The sequence below is a fragment of the Chenopodium album genome, chromosome 12, assembly GCF_948465745.1.
Source record: "Chenopodium album chromosome 12, dcCheAlbu1.1, whole genome shotgun sequence".
Classification (NCBI taxonomy): Eukaryota; Viridiplantae; Streptophyta; class Magnoliopsida; order Caryophyllales; family Amaranthaceae; genus Chenopodium; species Chenopodium album.
Window position 1 is genome coordinate 30,929,895 of NC_137845.1, and position 20,612 is coordinate 30,950,506.

Sequence of the window (20,612 nt, forward strand, 5' to 3'; positions counted from 1 at the left end):
GGCATTGTAAGTGCCCGTTACGAATAACTAGTTATTCGTAACAGGTAGAGGTGATCATTTGCGGGCTTGGACGGGTAGCGGGCCGGGCCTATGCTTATTTTTTTGTCCAACGGGCTTTATGTAGCAAACCCGAACCCTTTTAAGCGGGCTTGATACTTTGTCCATGCCCGCTCGTTAAACGGGCCGGGCTTGCCCGCGGGCTAACGGGCCTTTATTTTTGTTTTATTTTTATAACACTAACTAATCTTTTTATTATTTACTTGTGCTAAAATTATTTTGGTATAGTTGTCTTATAATTTTTTGTTCACAAATGGTAATAGAAATTAAAAAAAAGGTTGAAATTATGACATATGTTATAAATATATGTAAGATAAAACTTATTTAATAAATGTTAATGATAAAATATAAAATTGAAATGAATAATTGTAACTAATAAAAGCTTATAGTTCAATATAATCTCTTTGTACTTATTTTTAAAATTACACAAAGTATGTCATAACTAACTAACTAAATAAAAATATTAAAATAAGAATGTTATTATTATTATTATTATTATTATATATTAATAAACGGGCCGGGCGGGCTAGCCCGCGATACATATTTGTTGTCCATACCCGCCCATTTATGTTAACGGGCCGGGCCTAGCCCGCCCAAATATCCAATTTTTTTCAAAAAGGTTGTCCAAGCCCGCCTTTTTTGCGGGCAAGGTTGGGCGGGCTTAGCGGGCCGTCCCGCCCATGAACAGCTCTAGTAACAGGCACTTATAATGTCCGTAACGAATAAGTAGTTATTCGTAACGGGCATCGTAAGTGTCCGTTACGAATAAGTACTTATTCGTAACGGGCACTTCAAGTGCCCGTTACGAATAATGGGTTATTCGTAACGGGCGTTTCAAGTGCTCGTTACGAATAATGACTTATTGTATTAAAATAACAACTTATTCGTAACGGGCACTTGAAGTGCCCATTACGAATAAGTTGTTATTTGTAACGGATGGTGCCCGTTACGAATAACAATGGCCATCCGTAACGGCCGTATACGTAACGGACGCTGCCCGTTACGGATGGGCCCTTTTTGCCCGTTACGGATGACCTTTTTTCTACTAGTGGAAGCTAGAGCAAAATAATCGCCAACAAGTTTTAGGAACTTGTAAATCGTTCACAAGGTGAAGGTTATACCCCTTCACGATCACAGAGATCGCTAACTCTATACTGGTTCTGAACCATAACTGGATATTCGGGGATGATGGTATGAATCCAACCTAAAAGTGATTAAACCCGCCCTAAATAGACCTTTACTTTGTTCTTCTTATATCCATGTGTGCGTTTCGATCAGCATACAATCAATATATTAATCCTAAACTAGTTTAATCTATGTTGGTTGGTTATTAAATGCATAAATAAATCTATTATTCACTAGTGGAAAAAAATGCTATTAGCAACCGACAAAAAGTGGCTTTTAGCAACTGGCGTGTGGGGCTGCTATTGCGGGTCATTATTCGCAACTGGCATAGAACTAGGCCAGTTGCTAATAGTCTTTATTTGCAACTGGCATAGTACTAGGCAAGCTGCTAATAGTGGCTATTTGCAACTGGTGTACTACTAGGCCAGCTACTAATAGTCTTTTTTTTTAAAATAAAAAAATGACTATTAGCAACAGGCTAAGGAGTACACCAGTTGCAAATAGTCATTTCTTTTAATAAAAAAAAAATTACAATTTTTCCAAAATGATGTACAAACTATATTAAATACTATTTTAACAAAATTTATGTTAATTATGAAGTATACATTAATTACAAATTAATCATGAAGTATATATTAATTACAAATTAAAAAATAAATTACAAGGCAGCTAATAGGCTTCTAAATAATCTAGATACTCCACCAAAAAATATGCAGGTTCACCCAATCAACGAAACGAGAAAGAGCATCATCACCTTAACTAACACATTCTGTAATCCACCACCTGCAATTTATAAAGCAAACAATTAAAATCCAGGATGGCTACGTTTTGGAGGTCCTAGAAAGAGCACACATTAAGAAAATAATAGCACATTCGACATGTTCAATTAGATTAGAAACATAGTACTTGCATTAGAATCACAACCATAACATTTATGAGCAGCCGCTAAGAGCAGCAGCATGAATGAACCACTTCAAGAAGTAAACATTCAGCATAAAAGGTCTTAAGTATCTCGTTGTTTTCATGATTTCCTCCCGGTTTTCTTTGGTTCTCCCCGAGATCTCCTGGTCTATTATAGATCAAAGACTACATCAGTTCCAAGAAATTGTTGGAACAGGAAAGTAGTTGAGCTCAATCACAATGAGACACCTTGAAATTTTACAGCGGAATCATATTAGAAAGATTATATTAATACAATCACAATTACACCGTCTACTCCACGCCTAAACTTTAATACATGATCAGGGTAATTGCCTAACAACTAGTCAACTAAACATGGTGCTCAAATAAGCGACATCAATAAAGCCTTGACCCAACTCCAACTATATTTCACTTAATAGAAGTATGTAAAAAGACATTTCTTTCACAAGAATTATATAAATGTTTGCTATTAGAGAATACATAAATATCATACAAGGCCAATATTAAAATAAGATACTAAACTTGTTGTTTCTCAACTAGACAACAACCCTCTGACTGACGACTAGCAGAAAATCCAACTAAAGTTTATATTTGTATAATGCAAAAGAATCCAAATGACTAGCCTTCTCCAAAAAGTATCATATAGAATATGCTTGGAAGGATGAAGAAATGTAATCTTATTTTGTATATGTGCGCATGATGATTTCATTTAGAATAAGAAGTACATTTAAAATGTAAACCACATTCTCAAGCACACTTCTAGGAAAAGCACATTAGATATTGATACTGTTAATGCTTATCAAATGCCATAGATGATAATCTCAGACATACTAGCTAACAATATCTCAAAAAAATGCCAAATGCAATAATTGCCAATTATTTTGAAACAAGAGGAAAGGAACTAGGATGCACTACATTAAAACACTACCAGTCTACCAATTTAAAGTGAAGAGCACAAGAAATGAATAAACCATATACAATTGTTCTCAAGAAAAAGGTTAAACATACTCCCTCCACCCGAAAATAGTTGACATTGTTCGTGTAAGTTTAAAATTTTAAACTAAAAATGTGACAACTAAATCCAACCCATAAAATAGAATAGAATACTAGTCATTAAATCATTTCTCATTTCCTGCCCATAAAATAGAAGAGAAAACCAGTCACACGTAAGTGCATTAACAAGGTCAAGGGAGCAAGGACTCACTGCTCAAGAAAAAACCCTGGAGTGCTCAGCCTGCTCTGGAGTTCCCCTTATCCTGATGACTTTTCAGTCAGCTCAGGTTCATCATTAATCAAAGAAGCAAAGTAAGGGAGTTTAATTGACTTGTTTAAATAAAAGGATATAAGGGAGCAAAGTAATTGCTAGATGTAATATATATCTATCACCTCATGAATTTGAGCCAGTTTGTTTTTGGATTTCCCTAGAAGCCTTGTAACTCCATATTCTGGTATGACAAAATCCAAAGTGCTCCTAGTGACCATAGGTAGCTGGATCCTGCCACTGAAAAACAACACGATGCACATGTGCATAACAATTAAACATGCATGAAAATTCATTTAATAGGATAAATTATTTAAAAACTCATAAGGATTACTTGAAATCTCTTGTCCCTCGAATAAATTATTAATCCTTATAAGGATTACTTGAAAGCCCTTTTCCCTTGAATTTTTAAATTCATATAAGAAATCTGAGATATGTACCTGTTCAAACTAGTTGGTGTATCTTCATGGCGTCTGCTGGCACTATCTTCATGGTCACTTTCATTATGCCTTGATGTTTAATTTCACTTCTTGACAATCCAACATACTTCAAGTTGATCCAAAATCCTTCAAGGCTTCAAACAATAATAGCCAGTTTAAAAAACCAATTGCAAACAAAGACTTCAGCATTACATTTGATCTAAACAAAATTATAGTAAAATTTAATCAATATTTGGAACTCTTAATATCATTAACTGATTAAGCATCAATTGGAGGAAAAATAAGGGAAATAAGTGAAATAATTTGAGAAATACATAAGTGGGTACCTAGCAAATTACCAGAATCACCAAATTCTTGATTTGAATATCTTGCAAATTGTAAAAAGATTCGAACTTTATAAAAAAAATCCACCTCAGAATCATCTAAAATCAAAATAAAAACAGAATGTGACATTGAATAAAGAAAAAGCGCAGATCTAAATACTGAAAAACTAGATAGGAGAACAAATCATCGTCATCATATTCTCAACGCATAATATTAGCAAGATCTTAAGCATAATACTAACATGATTAAAAACAAATCCTAGCACGTCACTAAACAACAAAAATCAAAGTTTTATCCTTAACATAATACTAGAAATCAATAAGACATCCTAATATGATAATAGAAATTAATAAAATAATCTAAACATCATTTTTATATCAAAAGAATAGGAAAAATTAATCTAATTACTTACTTTGATATCTCGTACCTCTTTCTATCAAAATAATACACACGATAGTAACTTTAATAAAATATTAAATCAAATAATTAAAATAATATTACTTGAAATTTAGATTTGGGACCAAACCCTCAAAACTATCAACCTTTCATGACGAGGATTAAGACAACTTCGAACTTGACTAGGTGTGTCTAAGTCTCGTGAAGGATGTACGGTGTATATTTATGAAAAGGTGTAGAAAAAGCTTAGAAAATCAAGAAAGAGAGAGAAAGAATAAACTTTAGCTTAAAGAGAGAAGAGATGGATGATTCTGTGTGAATTAAAAACGGGGAAAATCGTCCCTATTTATAGAGGAAAACGACCGAAATCGATCAGAAAAGAGTCAGAATTTGACTCGAAGTAAAACTGGTTCCATTGCGGCGCTATAGGGTAATCGCGATGCGATGGCTCTATCGCACAAGATAAGCTTCTGAGTTAGCCGGTTCCATCGTGGCGCGATAGACGATGTACGATAAGATTTGTACGGAATCCGTCTCCTAATCAAATTGGGTTAGCCGGACTCCGCACTTATATTTTATTAAATCAGATTTAATCCTTTTAAAATACTTGTTTTATCCGATGTAGAATTCCTTATCTTTTCAAAATAAATAATAATTATAATTATCAATACTAATAACTTTAGAACTCAAAATAACCTTCTAGATAATTCTAAAAGATTAAGATAAATCCTAATGAATTTAGGAATACAATAATAATTAATGGATCCTCCACATGATCATTGGATCCGCATATAAAACTTGATTCTAGGCCCAGTTTAGTATTTTGGCCATAAATTCCTTGTTACCACTTAGAATTGGGCGTATAATATATCGTTGGAAAGATCTTTTCAAGCCCCATACATCCAACTATACAATTATTGGACCCAGATCACGGACCAAACTAAACTGGATTGTCCGTTTTTCATAAATAGGATACGAAATGGATGATTTTCGAAATAAGAAATGAATTGTTTTTATTGAAACCTTTTCAGAAAAACATGAGAACTCACGAGACTCTTAAACATTTCACCTTACTCGATAATCAATGACATGAAAAGTACTCATCACTGGGTTTGGTTTTTGGGGAGACACAATCAGGTGTCTATAACAGGCGATTGAGCTCTGCTCCACCAGCAAGCAGTCGGATTCCAAGAGGTCTGACAAACAAAAAGAGAGTCGGCAAGCTCAGCCGGCTCAAAAAGCTGAAAAGAGCAAGACGAGAAAAGAGATCTGGGCAGTTGACGATTCTGATCAGCCGTCCCAGAAGAAAAAGAAAGAGTTTAAACCGTATGTTCTAAGGTATGAGTTTAACAAAGACTGCTACTCCATCCTCATAGAAATAAAAGACCGGGTGACCATAGAGAAGCCCGCTGCAATGAAAGGTTCCTCCCAAAATCGAAACAAAAACAAGTACTGCCACGTCCACTTCCATGAGGATATTGGTCATGACACCAACGACTGCTATAGCCTCAAGCGACTATTGGACCATCTAGCTGATAAGGGGGTGTTAAAATCATACATCCTCAACTCCAAGGTTACCCTAAAGACAAACCTCGGGCAGTCGTCCAAAAAGACTTCCCAGCCTACTAGTAGTTTGAACACTGATAAAGAGCTGATCAACATAATAGCAAGCGGCTTTGTCGGAGGGGGCCCAACCATCCGGGGCACCAAGGACCATATGAGGAAGATGGATGTTAACTCATTTGATAAGAGACAAGCGTCTACCAGCTCTTCCCCTAAGGTCATCATCATCGAAAAGGACTGGGGCAAAGTCCGCCGGCCGCATGATGACCCAATGGTCATTGAATGCAAGGTGGGAAACCAGCTGCTTGGCCGGATCCATTTTGGTACAGGTAGCTCGTCTGACATCATCAGCTACAAGTGCTTGTCCAAGCTGAAATACAAGACCGACAGCATGCACAAGGTTACTCACCCCTTAGTTGGCTTTGGGGGTGGGGTTGTGCACCCACTCGGTCAGATTGATCTACCCTTTTGGTTGGGAGAGAAAGGAAAGGGACGCCACATGGTTGTTAAGTTCTTGGTCATGGTGGAGCTTACTGCTTATAATCTCATTCTAGGCCGCCCGACTCTAAACGAATCTAAGGCTGTCATTATCACATCCCTCATGCTGCTGAAATATGAAAGGGACAATGGATCTGTTAGCTCCCTGAATGGGGATAAGAAGATGGCTAGGGAGTGCTAGTTCTCAGACGTCAAGCCCACGGTGGCCGCAGCTTGCCAGGGCGAGGAGCCAATAGACCTTGACAATGTCAAGGAAGCCGAGCCTGCTCTGCCAGCAGCTGTCAAAAAGAGAAAGGTTGACCAGCTGGTGGCCGTGAAGAAAGAAAAGCAATAGCAATCTGTAGGGAATATTTCAAGCCATTAACCCCAAGCTTGAACCCCACTGTGATCATACACTTAAGCATGGTGGCGTCCAAAGGGAAGGAAGCTAGAGCAAAAGAGTCGCCAACAAGTTTTAGGAACTTGTAAACCGTTCACAAGGTGAAGATTACACCCCTTAACGATCCATGAGATCGTCAACTCCAAAAGGTCTTGAACCAAATAGGGTTCGGGGATGAAGGTACAAATCCAACTTAAAAGAGATTGAACCTGCCCTAAATAGGCCTCTACTTTATTCTTCTCGTATTCATGTGCGCTTTCTGACTAACATGCAATCAACAGATTAACCCTAAACCTGTTTATCTATGTTGGTTGAATTTAATGCACAAGCAAACTATTATTGGCGATCACTTGAATTATAATCATATTAGCCCTAAACAAGATTATTAATTATCTTATTAAGCGTGATTACAAGTAAAAATTCCCTTTAAACATGCATAAAATGCGTGATCAAGCAATAACAATAAATATCATCAAGCAACATGATAACAATCATCATAATTATAAAAAACAATAACAATAATAATCATGTTAAAGCATAATATTAATAGCAGGATCCTAGGCATGATACTAACAAGATTAATAACAAACCCTAGCATGTCACTAAACAATAAAAATCAAAGCTTTAGCCCTAACATGATACTAACATGCTATTAGAAAAGAGTAAAAGACACCCTAAACATGATACTAGAAAGCAATAATAACATCCTAATATGATACTAGGAATTAAACAAATTTAAACATGCTTTCTACAAGAATAGAGCAATAAAATTACATACTTTGATGCCTCGTACCTCTTTTTAATAACAAAATACACGCGTTAGTAACTTCAAGGAAAAGTATAAAATCAAACAATCAAATTAAATAATTGAAATAGAGATTTGGGACCAAACCCTCAGAAATTATAACCTTTCACGTCTAGGGCGAAGGCAACTTCGAACTCGGCTAGGTGTTTCTAGATCTCATGTATGCGGAATTTTGTGAAAAGCTAGAGAGATGAGAGCTTAGAGAATTTTGTTGATTGTAGATGATGATTGATGAATGTGATTGTAGATTGTAGATTGTGGAATTGATGATTGATGAAGAAAACGGAGGTTTATGACCCTATTTATAAGAAAACAGTCCGGAAATAGGTAGAATTTGATAAGGAATAAAACTCCACTCTATCGCTGCAAAACCGACCTTGTCGCCTGGCGACAGGGTCTGTCGCGTGGCGACAAGGCTTGTCGCGTGGCGACAGGCCTGTCGTTTGGCGACAGGCCTGTCGTTTGGCGACAGGCCTGTCGTTTGGCGACAGCCTAGATTCCTACGCGCTTTCAAACACGGAGTCCACTTATTAATTAAAATTGACTTGTAAAGTCCGTATGAAAACTAAAATCGTATTTTCATAAATTAATATATTATTCCAAATAAAACTTATCAAAACATAATAATATAATTATTAATTCTAATTCTACTAGGATTAAAAAGAACCTTCTAGAGAATTCTAGAAGATTATAATTAATTCTAATAATTTTAGGAATAATAACTAACATTGGGTCCTCCCCTAGATCATTGGGCCGCATGTAAAGATCAAACCGGGCCCAGTTTAGTATTTTGGCCATAACTTCCTCATTATTCATCGGAATTGGGCTTATAATATATCGTTGGAAAGCTCTTTGCAAGCCCCATCCACCTACACTATTATTGGACCCTTATCGTGGACCAAACTAAACTGGATTGGCTGTTTTCATAAAATAGAGTTGTTTTTCGAAAACAAAAAGAAAGAATTTTTAATAAAAACTAACCGCAACACCTGACCTTTCACAATTTCACTTTATTCGATTATCATTCGACGCAAAAGGTATTCATCACTGGGTTTGGTTTTGGGGAGACACATTTGGGTGTCTACACAATCACTGACCAGGGAATAGTCAGATGAACTCCGTCCCTAAACGGCTAGTGAACACATGGATATTGCTCTGGATGAAACACGTCCGGAGCGTTCCTTTTAAGGTGGGGACGGTTTCTTTTGCGAAGCTAGATGCAGATTTTCACAACTTGCTGAAAGAGTTCAAAGACATCTTTGCCTAGCTTTGACGTGGAAGAGATGCCAAGCATCAGTCCAGATCTCGTTGTACACAAACTCGCTGTGGATCCCAAATAGAAGCCGGTTAGGCAAAAGAAAAGAAATCACGATGAGGAAAGAAGTCAGACGGCAGCTGCCAAAGTAGAAAAGTTGCTTGGCGTTGGGTTCATTCGGCAATGTAACTTCCCAAAATGGGTTGCAAATGTTGTTCTTGTAAAGAAGCCAAATAGTACTTGGCGCATGTGTGTTGATTACACAGACTTGAACAAGGCATGTCCGAAAGATAGTTATCCACTTCCAAAGATCGATAGCTTGGTCGACTCTACAGCCGGACATGCTTTGATGAGCTTTATGGACTATTCTGGCTTTCATTAAATCCCCCTGTGGAAGAAAGATCAAGAGAAGACGACATTCGTCACTAATCAGGGGCTATTCTGTCATACTGTGATTGCATTTGGCTTGAAAAATGCACCTGCTACTTTCCAATGAATGATTAATACAGTCTTCATTAATCAAATTGGGAGGAATGTGGAGGCGTACATTGATGACATGATAGTTAAATCCAAGCAACAGACGGATCATCTTGCTGACCTCCGAGAAACCTTCACCACACTCAGGCGGCACAAAGTTCATGCTCAATCCTAAGAAGTGTGTCTTTGGTGTTGAGTTTGAGAAGTTTCTCGAATTTTTGATTGATCAAAGAGGGATAGAGGCCAACCCTGAGAAAATACAGGCGGTCATTGACATGAAGTCACCCCGCACTGTCAAAAAACGAAGTTTAAAAGTTAACAAGTTGTCTGGCGGCATTAGAGAGATTCCTCAGCCGGCCAGGTGACAAGTGCCTCTATTTCTTTCGAGCTATCAGAAAGAAGACTATGTTTGAATGGGGGGATGATGCTGAGGCAGCTTCTACGTTGTCGAGGGTTTGATCCCCACAGACGCTGCTAAATGTTTCGGGATTTTCTGTGTCCCTTGGGAGAGTTACGTCACTAAGTCTGGGTTCTGGCCGTCTACACCTGCAAAATAACGGAAGCTCCGATTGGTCGGAGTTTTGCCTCCGACGATCAAGTTAGTAAAGATTCGGAGTAAAAGAGTGCGGAAAAGTAAATATCTTCTCGGATTCGGAATATTAAATGATGTAATGATTGAACGTGCCCCCAAAATGGGGGGAACCTCCCTATTTATAGAGTCCTTGGGATTTGTGCCCTTGTCCCAGGTTACGGAAACGGAAACCTAGGAATGGTTGGGCTGCACCGTTTTAAGACTTTCTAGGGATTTGGGCCTTGAAGGCTGCCAATTGCCTGGGGTATCTGCCTGCCACGTGTCATGCCCCAGTTGGTCTACTTTGGACTCTTCATAGGGTGACACATGTCATGCTCTAAGAGGTCCACGTGGCAGGGTAAAAATACCCAAAACAACAAGTAATTTTTTTTTATTTTTTTTTCTTTAATCTCTCTCTTCCCACCTTATACTTTCTTTCATGGCAATCCCTCTAAACCACCACCATGAGTACACCCTTCATGGCCTCACCTTAACCACCCACGGTCTCTTGAACCAAACCACACCCTCATCGCGCACCCCCTTCCACCTGACCTGTCGGACTAAAACCCTATCCCATCGGTTCAAAAATCCCACCTCACCTTGAAACCAACCACATCGAACCAAAACCCCGCGCGCACAAGACCTAAATCCCAACCGAAACCCGCCGCATTCGGTAAATACCCTACTTCACCTTGAAGCAAGAAAGCCAGATTTAATTTTTCCAAAACATTATTTCGGGCAAAATAGAGCGGGCTTTTTGGGTCAAAATTCGAACTAGCCTAATTTTAACTAATAAATATAGTTTTAGGTTGCCAAAACCCTAATTATTATATAAAAATCGGGCTAGGGGGATTAGAATTCAGGCCTAAAAATCCTGCCTAAATCTCGACTTTTTTTTAAGGCTTGGCCAACTTTGATCAAGTCGCATAACAACTAATTTTTTTTTCTTTTTTCTTTTTTTTTTTTAATGTTAAGAAATCTACTATAACTCATTGAACCAAATTTATTTAATATTTTTCTACGAGATTAATATTATAACCTTGTTTGGCAAATGGCTGTTGGCAGTTGACGGTTGGTTGATTCACTTGGCTTGTTTGACCAGTTGAAATGTTTGGCTGTTTATAATGGCTTTTGAAATTGGCTGTTTATAATGGTTGTTTATAAATTAGTTATTGGTTGTTAACTGTTTATTAGATAATTTGTGGGCCAACAAGCCAAAAGCCAACAAAAGAAGCTACTCAAAGTAGTTTTTTGATTTTGGCTTAAAAGCCAACTTTTTTCAAATTACCTGTAAGGAGGGTGTGCCCATCATAGGGGATCCTTCTCCTTATATGCCCATGGCCCTTTAAAAGTCTAGGACTTTACACTTGTTAGGGTGTATTAGGATTTGAATTCCTGACTGTTTGGAGGACCTTGAAATAGAGTTGATCCTATCATTATACTTTTTTGTAAGAAACTAGTAAGGAGTCACCAATGAGTTTTAGGAAAACTCATAAACCTCGTTCATACCTTTTTTCCAAGTAGAGTTCAAAGGATATTTAGCACGAATCGTAAGTTTACCCATGCCCAAATTGGTCTATTTGTACCAGAAATGAGTTCGGGAGTGAGGGTATTAAAATAACGTTCCCTTTAGGGGGGAATTGTTATTCTAGCCCTAGTGCGGCCTCTACTAACTCTTCCTTTTTCACAATTTCATTACCAAACAATATATGCAACGTGATACCTAAAAACTAAGTTAGTGGATTATTTACAAGTATTAATCACGTAGGAATTACATTGCAAAAGTCGTTATTCTTTATTTAATTAATATTCATGAAAAGAACAATAAATAAACAATATTCGCATTGTCTTAAGTGATCAAACAACGATTAATTATTCAATTTTATTCTTTATTTAACACAAAATATTATGTGAAATTAATTAATTAAAAGTTTATTTAAAGTGACCAAACAACACTAATTAATCAATTAAAGGTTGTTTAAACAAGAAAAGAAAAGGTGATTGATCTAAGTGCTCGGGAATTTACCACTTTTCCTTGCTAGATCTTCGTTTAGAACACTTATGGACTTTTTCTTGTTCAGGAACCACCACCGTAGTATCAAGTAATAAAGGGGGTGAGTGTTTAGGACAAGAGGGTTGATAGTACACACGTTCACAAAGTTTCTGCCAGAATTTCGAGTTAATTTATGTCTGTTTAAGCCTCGGTATTAAGCCTCTATTTATGGGGAATGAGTGCGTTTAGGGTTTCGAGTGTTCTGCCGCAGCAGGTGTCGCGCGCATCTGAATGGGTTGAGTGCGCCTGCTCAGCGCAAGTGATTCAGGTGCGCTACTACGGGCAGCACAACGAAATGTCTTGCACGCGGTATTATGGTAAGATTCGATTTTATATTTTTATAAAATTCTGAATCTTCCGTATCACTAGAGGCTGCGCTAGTCGTCACGCGCAACCCTATGAGTTGTGCGCGCCAGAGCAACTCTTTGAGATGGGCGCGGAATTTTCAGCGGCAACTTTAGTTTTTAACCTAGACGCCTCTAAGTCCGTCAAAATTAGGTTTAGACTTTGGGTTTAAGCCTAATTTCTGATCGGGCTTAGTTAATTGGACTTTGATTCATTTCGTTTTGGGTTAGGCTAGGTATTTTTTATTCTTGTGGCTCAATCAGTTGTCTATAAGTATTCTTCACGTTGATTCAACGCAAAGATGGATTTTTTTATCGTCATAGTACTTTCGGTCGGAAGGAGGCCAAAAGTAGATATCTACATTAGCAAACACTTTTTTTAGATGTTTGACCACATAAATAAGCCAAAAACTAACCAAAAAACCATTTATCAAACATGACCTATATATAAACCGTACATCACACAAGCACGATACTCTAATTTCTCCGTTATTATTACTCTAATGCTTACAAGAGCTGCAAACTTACAACCAAAACTTGTGAAATGAAAACCCGGAGCGTGTCCTATTACAATTACGCTAAACGGATGTTCCATCATATCGGAGTGCAATAATAAAATACAAGTACTAAAATTGATTTATCACTTCCGAGAGACTCTAACATGGCGCTCTCAACTACCACACCCTCATTTTCAAATCAAGCAAATAAAATCACAAAGTACACTTCACCAATCTTCCTCAAAAAACAAGCTCAAATCTCTATTATCAATGGCATCTCCCCTTTATACAAATCCCTCACTCAATCCAAGCCTTCTTCCCGTCGAACCCTTCTCACTGTTCCCGCCTTTTCTAGCTCCCAAGGTATTTTATTTTATTTTATTTTTTTTAATTTGATTAATTTATGTTTCTTGGAATTTTGGGTCGAATTTGATAAATTTATACACATTTAACCAATTTAAATTGTTATTTTTAAAGGGTATTTACATATTCTAAATGTTGATCTGTGGCAGGAGTTGGGGCACTCGTTGGTAGTGAAAGCAATCTCTCTTTGTTGGATAAAGCTCTAGTTTTTGATTTGAATGGAAATGGAATTCCAATTTCTGATTTATGGAAGGATAGGAAAGCTGTGGTTGCTTTTGCTCGGCATTTTGGGTATTTTTTTTTTCATCTTGCGAATTTATTTCTTTTAAAATTTGAATTTTTATTATTTATGTGGATTATGCTATATTACTGTAGATATTGTGTATATTTTTTTCCAAGTTGCTTGCAACATTCATGAACTATCTATATGCTGAGTATAGTAATTAATATGCAAAAGTGATACTCAAAAGTTAAGAAAATAAGGTAGCAGCAAGGGTTAGAGTTAGAGTGCTTAACACAAGAGCAGTTCATGTATTCGGGTTGAATTCTAAATTCCGAATAGCTAGATTACTAAAGTATTGGGGGCATGATATCAGTGTCCTTCGTAGCTTGCTTTAGATATAGATTATCAATGATCACAATTTTCGACTTTTTAATTTTGACTTTTTATTCGGCAATTTCAAATCAGGATGGATGAAGTACTATTTGAAAAAAAAAATGTAATGCTTCTTTCCGTTGCATGTGAAAGCCTGTTCTTATATTTGTTGGTTGGTTGCAGATGTGTGTTTTGCCGCAAGCGGGCAGATTATCTTGCTTCCAAGAAGGTAACATGACATGGCCTTGCATTTGCTCAAAATATTAGATTCCTTATTGCTGAATTTCCGTTACAAAGAATGTGTGTATATGAAAACAGAAGTAGACTATCTCAACTGTGGATTGTGTAGAAGCCCCAAAAGGCAAAAACTACTTTAAAATCTTTAGATTAAGGCCCTGTTCTCTTCACCTGAATTTTGCTGAACTGAAATTATTTTTACTGAACTGAAATTATTTTTGCTGAATTTAAATTATTTTTACTGAAATTAAATTAATTTTAATGAACTGTAATTATTTTTAGTGAATTGAAATTATTTTTGCTGAATTGAAATTATTTTTACTGATTTTCTATTATAATTTTTCTTTAAGAAAACTGATTTTTACTGAACTGAACTTATTTTTACTGATTTTCTATTATAATTTCTTTAAGAAAACAAAATTTTACTGAACTGAACTTATTTTTACTGAACTGAAATTATTTTTATTGAAATGAAATTAATTTTACTGAACTGAACTTATTTTTACTAAACTGAAATTATTTTTACTTAATTATTTTTTTAAGGTGAAGAGAACAGAGCCTAAATAGCGGTCATAGTTGCTGTTGCAAGTTTGCTGTTTAACACCCTCCTCAATCTAGAGCCTCGGGTTGTAAACCATATTGTCCATATATAATTCCCTCAACTCTCTTGTAACATATCAGGGGTATGTGTTTGCCGATGAGGCCGTCAGCAAACCAATTTATTTATCACTAATGAAGTGACTGTAGGACATTGTATCTTTTGTTTATTGTGGAATATAGGGTTTTTCTTCTTGGCACTTGGATCGAAGTGTAAACCATAAAAATTCAAACCTATAATATACAATTAAAGAGGCAAGAAAATATACAGAACCAATTATTTCATTGATAATTTGTGGGTTACAACTCTCGTAAATCTCTTGATTCCTCTCTCCAAAGGGATAGGTTTTGATATTTGTTTGTAGTACGAGGGGTTGTCGGCTTATTCCATATTATGGACCTACAATGTTTGGTAGTAGGGAGGAGATGGGGTCTTTGTGACTTATTCCATTTGAGTCTCTTTAAACCTAGAAATGACGACCGGGAGGAGATGGGGTCTTTGTGACTTATTCCATCTGAGCCTAATTAAACTCTAGATTCGACCCTCTGTATATAGCGAGTCGTAGAGTAGTTAACAAGATAATAATCAAATATTCTACGAGATCTTGAAGATAAATATCTTATATTTATTAATATCATCTCCTAATTTACATATATTTAACACCTAAAAATTAACATAATTTCGGTGTCAACCCGAAAGATTTCAAAAATGAAGAGAAACAAGAGCCAGACAATAGCGAGTTCCTTGAGCTATCTGTTTGAAATCAGTGATTTCAACCACTGATTCCTCATTGCTTTGTGCTACACTATATGTTTGTTATAGTTAACTAGTTTCTGGTTTTTGGCCGCACAAGGAATTATAGGTCTAGAGTTGACATCCTTAGCCTGAGTGTAGTTGAAGGAAATGAGGAAACCTGAAATTTTTAAGTACAATTGTTGTATTATTTGTTTCAAAGACTTACATGGATTATCTTAGCTTTTTTATTATATTGGACTAGCTGAGCCTGAAAGACCTGCTGGTACTTTTGCATTCACCTTATATTCCATGATGTATATTTTGGCCCTATTTGTGTTTCTGTAACAATCATATTCCTTTTAACTTGAAGAGTTCTGAGAAAATTCCTCATGTAGTTCAACCCTTACTTTCAAGATAATTTCTATTTTTTTGCATCTTTCAACAGCCATTTGTTTCAGTTTACTCTGTGGACCTATGTAAAGTCTTTGAGATTTCTTTTTGGGGGAAATCAGGTCCATATTTGGTGGGATTTTAAGCTTCCAACATCTTGGTCATAGCTTTTTGTAGAGATGGATTTGGGATGCTTTCTTATACTGAGTTGGCTCATGTGCTTGACTAATAGTAATGGAATTACTCGAGGTTTAGAAGTTTATTGTTTTTTGTTCTAAGTTGGTGAAATGTTTTTCCCTGATGGATAAGCAAAGAGAAGACAAGGCAAAGGTATTCTACTCATATTGTTACGAAAATAACATAAATAAATTTCCTAAACTAATCAAGTTAACTATACGATGGTTTGTCTTTTAATTTTAAAGAACGACTCAATAGGAAATGTTTTTGCCAAATAAAGCTGGTTTCTGCAACTGGATTTATGCAAATCCCTGTCAAGTGGAAAAAAAATAAAAGAAAAGTGACGGTTCCCTGGTTTTATCCTTGTTCAATGACCTACTTAGATCTTACAATATTGACTTTTACTTGAAACTGGGTGAATGAAACGTGGAAAACAATTTTAGTAGGACTAAAAGCTGCACTTTTGATAGTCAAAAGATGTGTCCAAGTCAGTGACTTCCTTTATTATAGGCAGAAAATACCATAACTTACATGTTCTGGAATATCATAAACTCATCATATGTAAAACTAAACAAGCTCAAAGTTTTTTTTTTTTTTTTTTTTTTTTAAGAAAATTTCTACATGGAAAAGGTGATGAGTGTTACATTTCCCAGTACAAAACATTACTAAGGAACATGTAATGAACAGCTGGTCTTTCCTTATATTGCAATTTCATTAATAGAACATTAAATTCAAAATAAGGTTAATATCATGTGCCACAGAACAACACAATTTTTTTAGTGACAAAGTGGGATAAGGCTGGCTCTCACTACTGGAATCGGTAAATGAGTTTATAGTAGCAATAAAATCAGAAACATCACAAGAATTCAGTTTTTGGAACCTTTTTCCAGCATGGGTAATAATAAAACCAATCTTCTGCTTTACCGAAGAGAAAGGCTTCTTGTTGGGCCCAATGAAAAATAAGGCTGCAATTTATTGGCTTTGTTTATTTGCTAGCCTACAAGTAGTATTTGAAATTGAGAACATATAGCACATCAGTTAGGTCAGTCATGTATTCTGATTGTTACTAGAAGTTGCTTTGATGCTTTGGCTATTGGCCAGTAGGTAAGAATGTGTGATATAGCATATATGGGGGGTTTCAATGGGAACATTAAGTATGTGAACAAGCTTTTAAAAAGTGAGTTATGGCTCTTTGTGCTGTTGTCAAAGAAAGGTTGCATAGCTAATGCAATTAATTATGTATTATTCTCTAAAACAGAACAATCTTTTCATTCGTGTATGAATGAAATGGATATATGTTGCTGAACCACTTCATGTACAAGACTCTATCCAGCTGTTGCTATCTATACTGACAAATGTATTGTGGAAGCAAACTAACAAACTACAGTAACAGCATTAACTTGGTGCATGTTTTTTACAATAATTAATATACATACAAACCAGGACTAATGAATACCATGGCCTCTCTTTTCTTGTGTGCTCCATTTGATTTAGTGAACTAATGACATGTATTTTTCATGATTGATAAAATTTGTTTCATGTTAATGTAATTTCTTCCTCTCACCATCTCCCGCTTTCACTTCCTAATATAAGAAAAACCCGAAAGGAAGGTTCCACCAATCTAGCTCAAATTGATATTCTCCTTGGACCACTGATGGGAAGCCCACTTACAGAAAAAATCCTTATGATTGTCGGTAATAACTTGGGCTTTGTTTTTTACCAATTACTTATCAATCACAGAGATCCAGAAGTTGCAATACCATATGTTTTGCTAAACCAAATGCCAGTCGGAGTGAATTGGTTGGTAAATTTTCAATTTCATCAGCTCAAACTCGAACTATCAATCAGAGTGGTAATACTTGTTCGTGTAGTTGTTGGGTGCCTGATTCAGAGCTACAGGAGGAAGTGGCACCACCGCTTCCTGTAAAAATAGTGAGCATTTGTGGAGATGGCAGCATCAGTCCTCTTAAATCTGCTCCTTGGCAAGATGTTCTGCTTCACACTGTAAGTAATTTGGAATGATTATATTAATACTTGGATTCTGAGTGTGGCACAAGGCCTGCTTTCTTTGAAGGATGTTGCACAATTGGATGAAATTTTCTTCCCATCTTATCTTTGAGCAGGCAGAAAGATTGAAGTGGGTTGATGAAGAAATTGAAATGCTTGTATTTAGTGATAGTCTCTGTCAATCCAGTGAAAGTATGGCTGAAAACCTTAAGAAGGAGCTTATGCATGCTGATATACAGTTGGTTGTTTCTGTAACCAATCAAGAATCAGTAAAGTGGATTCAGAATCATGCTCGCAACGTCCCAAATGTTATATGTTTTGAGTCCTCTACTGTGTTAGTGAATAAACTAGGAGGCTCCCCTGTTAGCAATGGAAACGAAGGGAAGATGCTTGACATATTAACAGGCCTTTCAGAATCTAAGAAAGTGAATGAGAAAACTGAAGTAGTGAAAACTGTTACTGAAGCTTGGGAACGACATAATTCAGATGACATTAGATTTTCCTTATTGGTCATAATCAATGCTTATTTAAAGCCAGTTTCTGTTTTGAAGAATTTGAGATCAAAGGGGTTTTCTACACTAAGTTGCATGGTAAAAAACTGTGGACCCCAGATTCTGAATTGCTTGTTAGACCCTGCTTGTAGGAATGCCCTTCAATGCTTGAATAAGTGCAGTCCCGTGGATCAGGTATGCAATTATCGCTGCATTGCTTCGTATGAAAGTCCACAGCTTGAAGCATTTTCCCTTTGTGTATTACAAAAACATAATTGTTTGCAACTAGATGCCAAAATTCCTGACAAGCCATACGTACCTCCTATGGCCAAGTTTCGAGGATCTGAACTGTGCCATGAGACTGCTGAAGATCTCTTTGTTGGCTGGCTAGGGAGTATGGATTGGAGTTGGCGTGTTGTGGCAGGGCAAAATCCTGCTTATGATCAATTTCCATGTCAGTACCAACTCTTCTATAGGGGAAAGGCCAAAGGTTCTTTTTGGTACGAGCCAATATTTCAAGTCAAAACCTTGGATGGAAAAATTGTGTGGAGAAGGAGAAAATATCGGGTGAAGAGAGGCCCAGTTCCAGGTAAATTCTTCTTCAGCGTTTTGGATAATGGTGTTGTCTCAAATGAGTCCTGGACAATTGTGGATGTTGTTGATGATCTTAGCTGGGGATTGTTTCATTATCACGGAGCTGCTCAAGTTGCAGGACAATCATACACAGGGGCAGTTCTTGTTAGTCCAGACGGAAGATTCCCTAGTGAGGCGGAAGGACCTAGATTAGATAGTGCTTTAGATAAGTGCGGTATCAAAAAGTGGGAGCTATTTACCGTTGATAATTTTTCTTGTCGCAATCCACCGCTAGGAATTCCAGAAGGTTCAATCTTGCACTGCAACATAAGAATTGAAGATCAGAAACAGGCTTGATATTAAAACATGGGTTACTTAGGGACTGGGACATCGTTCACGACATAAAAATTTCGAAAATTTTCAGAAGGCAAACTATGAGGCAAAATCAACATTGTATAAAAATTTGAACTTTGTATAGCTTTAAAGTTACCCCCTGCCCCAGGGAATGATCTTACTCGAGGTTTAGGGTACTGAGCTACTGTGTTTTCTTACAAAGCATCACCAAAAGACATTTTAGCTTCAGACTTGTTTCTCAAAAATATTTGGGTTTGGGACTGAAGGAGTTGCTAGTAGGATGTGATTATCTTCTTCTAGGGCCCTGTTATTTTTTTATTTTATTTTTTTCTGTTATTGTATCTTTATGAGGATTTCATATTGTCCTATTATATTGTTCTCAAACTTCAGTCACGTGTAACAGTACTTATTTGATCTTAAATAGATGATTGAATATTTATGTTACTTTTCTTGGTGATGGATGATCCATGATTAGAATGTTTTCTACTTGTGTCAATTTATTTCTTTTAAATGGCATATATTCTAAGAAATTCTTGAATGGATATTGAGGGACCATCTTTGGTCTTCCTGATGACTAGTATGCCCAACACTTGGTAATGAATCTGTTATTCCCTTATCCATTTAAGTCATAAGTTTAAACTGTTTATATCCATCTTAATCTTCCTTTATTTTTCTCTTCTTGAAAAGATGGTGACCATGAGAATTTACTTCATGGTCTTTAGTTGCTAAAGCTTTTATGAAATTTGGTAGGAACAAATGGATGCAGCTGGTGTAGCACTTATTTTGATTGGACCAGGAAACATTGATCAGGTATTTTGCACAATCTCTTTGTACTTTGTTATTCTGATTTGAATTTCACTCACATTGCACTAACTAGACTTATTATGCAGGCCAAAACTTTTTATGAGCAGACCAAATTTGGAGGAGGTTCTGTTTTTTTTCTCTTTCTGCTTCTGAGATTTGGAGTTATGTTAGTCTCATTCAGGGAATGAGGTACTCTTTATTTGTTTATTTTGGTTGGGGGATGGTGTTAATCTGATTTGAACTTGGTTCAATCTTAAGCATTATGGTTCCAGAGGAGATAACACCTCATTACTGAGGTGAAGTTTATGTAGTAGCTGTGGCA

At 36.5% G+C, this 20,612-nt stretch overlaps 1 protein-coding gene and 1 long non-coding RNA gene across 2 annotated transcripts; one reads left to right on the forward strand and one right to left on the reverse strand.

Moving 5' to 3' along the window:
• Positions 1 to 1,847: 1,847 nt before the first annotated feature.
• Positions 1,848 to 3,884, reverse strand: LOC145572301 (uncharacterized). The gene is made up of 3 exons (XR_014096767.1): positions 3,805 to 3,884; positions 3,308 to 3,604; positions 1,848 to 1,965 (listed from the first exon to the last, which is right to left on the reverse strand). It is a non-coding gene; the product is annotated as an uncharacterized LOC145572301 (long non-coding RNA).
• Positions 3,885 to 12,974: 9,090 nt separating this feature from the next.
• Positions 12,975 to 19,908, forward strand: LOC145570480 (uncharacterized). Its single transcript, XM_081629580.1, has 5 exons — positions 12,975 to 13,329; positions 13,479 to 13,620; positions 14,108 to 14,153; positions 17,802 to 18,065; positions 18,185 to 19,908. The coding sequence occupies exons 1-5, from the start codon at positions 13,131 to 13,133 to the stop codon at positions 19,487 to 19,489; spliced, it is 1,956 nt and encodes a 651-aa protein (XP_081485706.1). The 5' UTR covers positions 12,975 to 13,130; the 3' UTR covers positions 19,490 to 19,908.
• The last annotated feature ends 704 nt before the right edge of the window (positions 19,909 to 20,612 follow it).

Bases quoted from the DNA above. Each gene is read 5' to 3' on its own strand.
- LOC145570480 (XM_081629580.1), top strand. From the start codon at position 13,131: ATGGCGCTCTCAACTACCACACCCTCATTTTCAAATCAAGCAAATAAA. The intron at 13,330-13,478 runs GTATTTTATTTT...GATCTGTGGCAG, and splicing joins CGCCTTTTCTAGCTCCCAAG to GAGTTGGGGCACTCGTTGGT. The intron at 18,066-18,184 runs GTAAGTAATTTG...ATCTTTGAGCAG, and splicing joins AAGATGTTCTGCTTCACACT to GCAGAAAGATTGAAGTGGGT.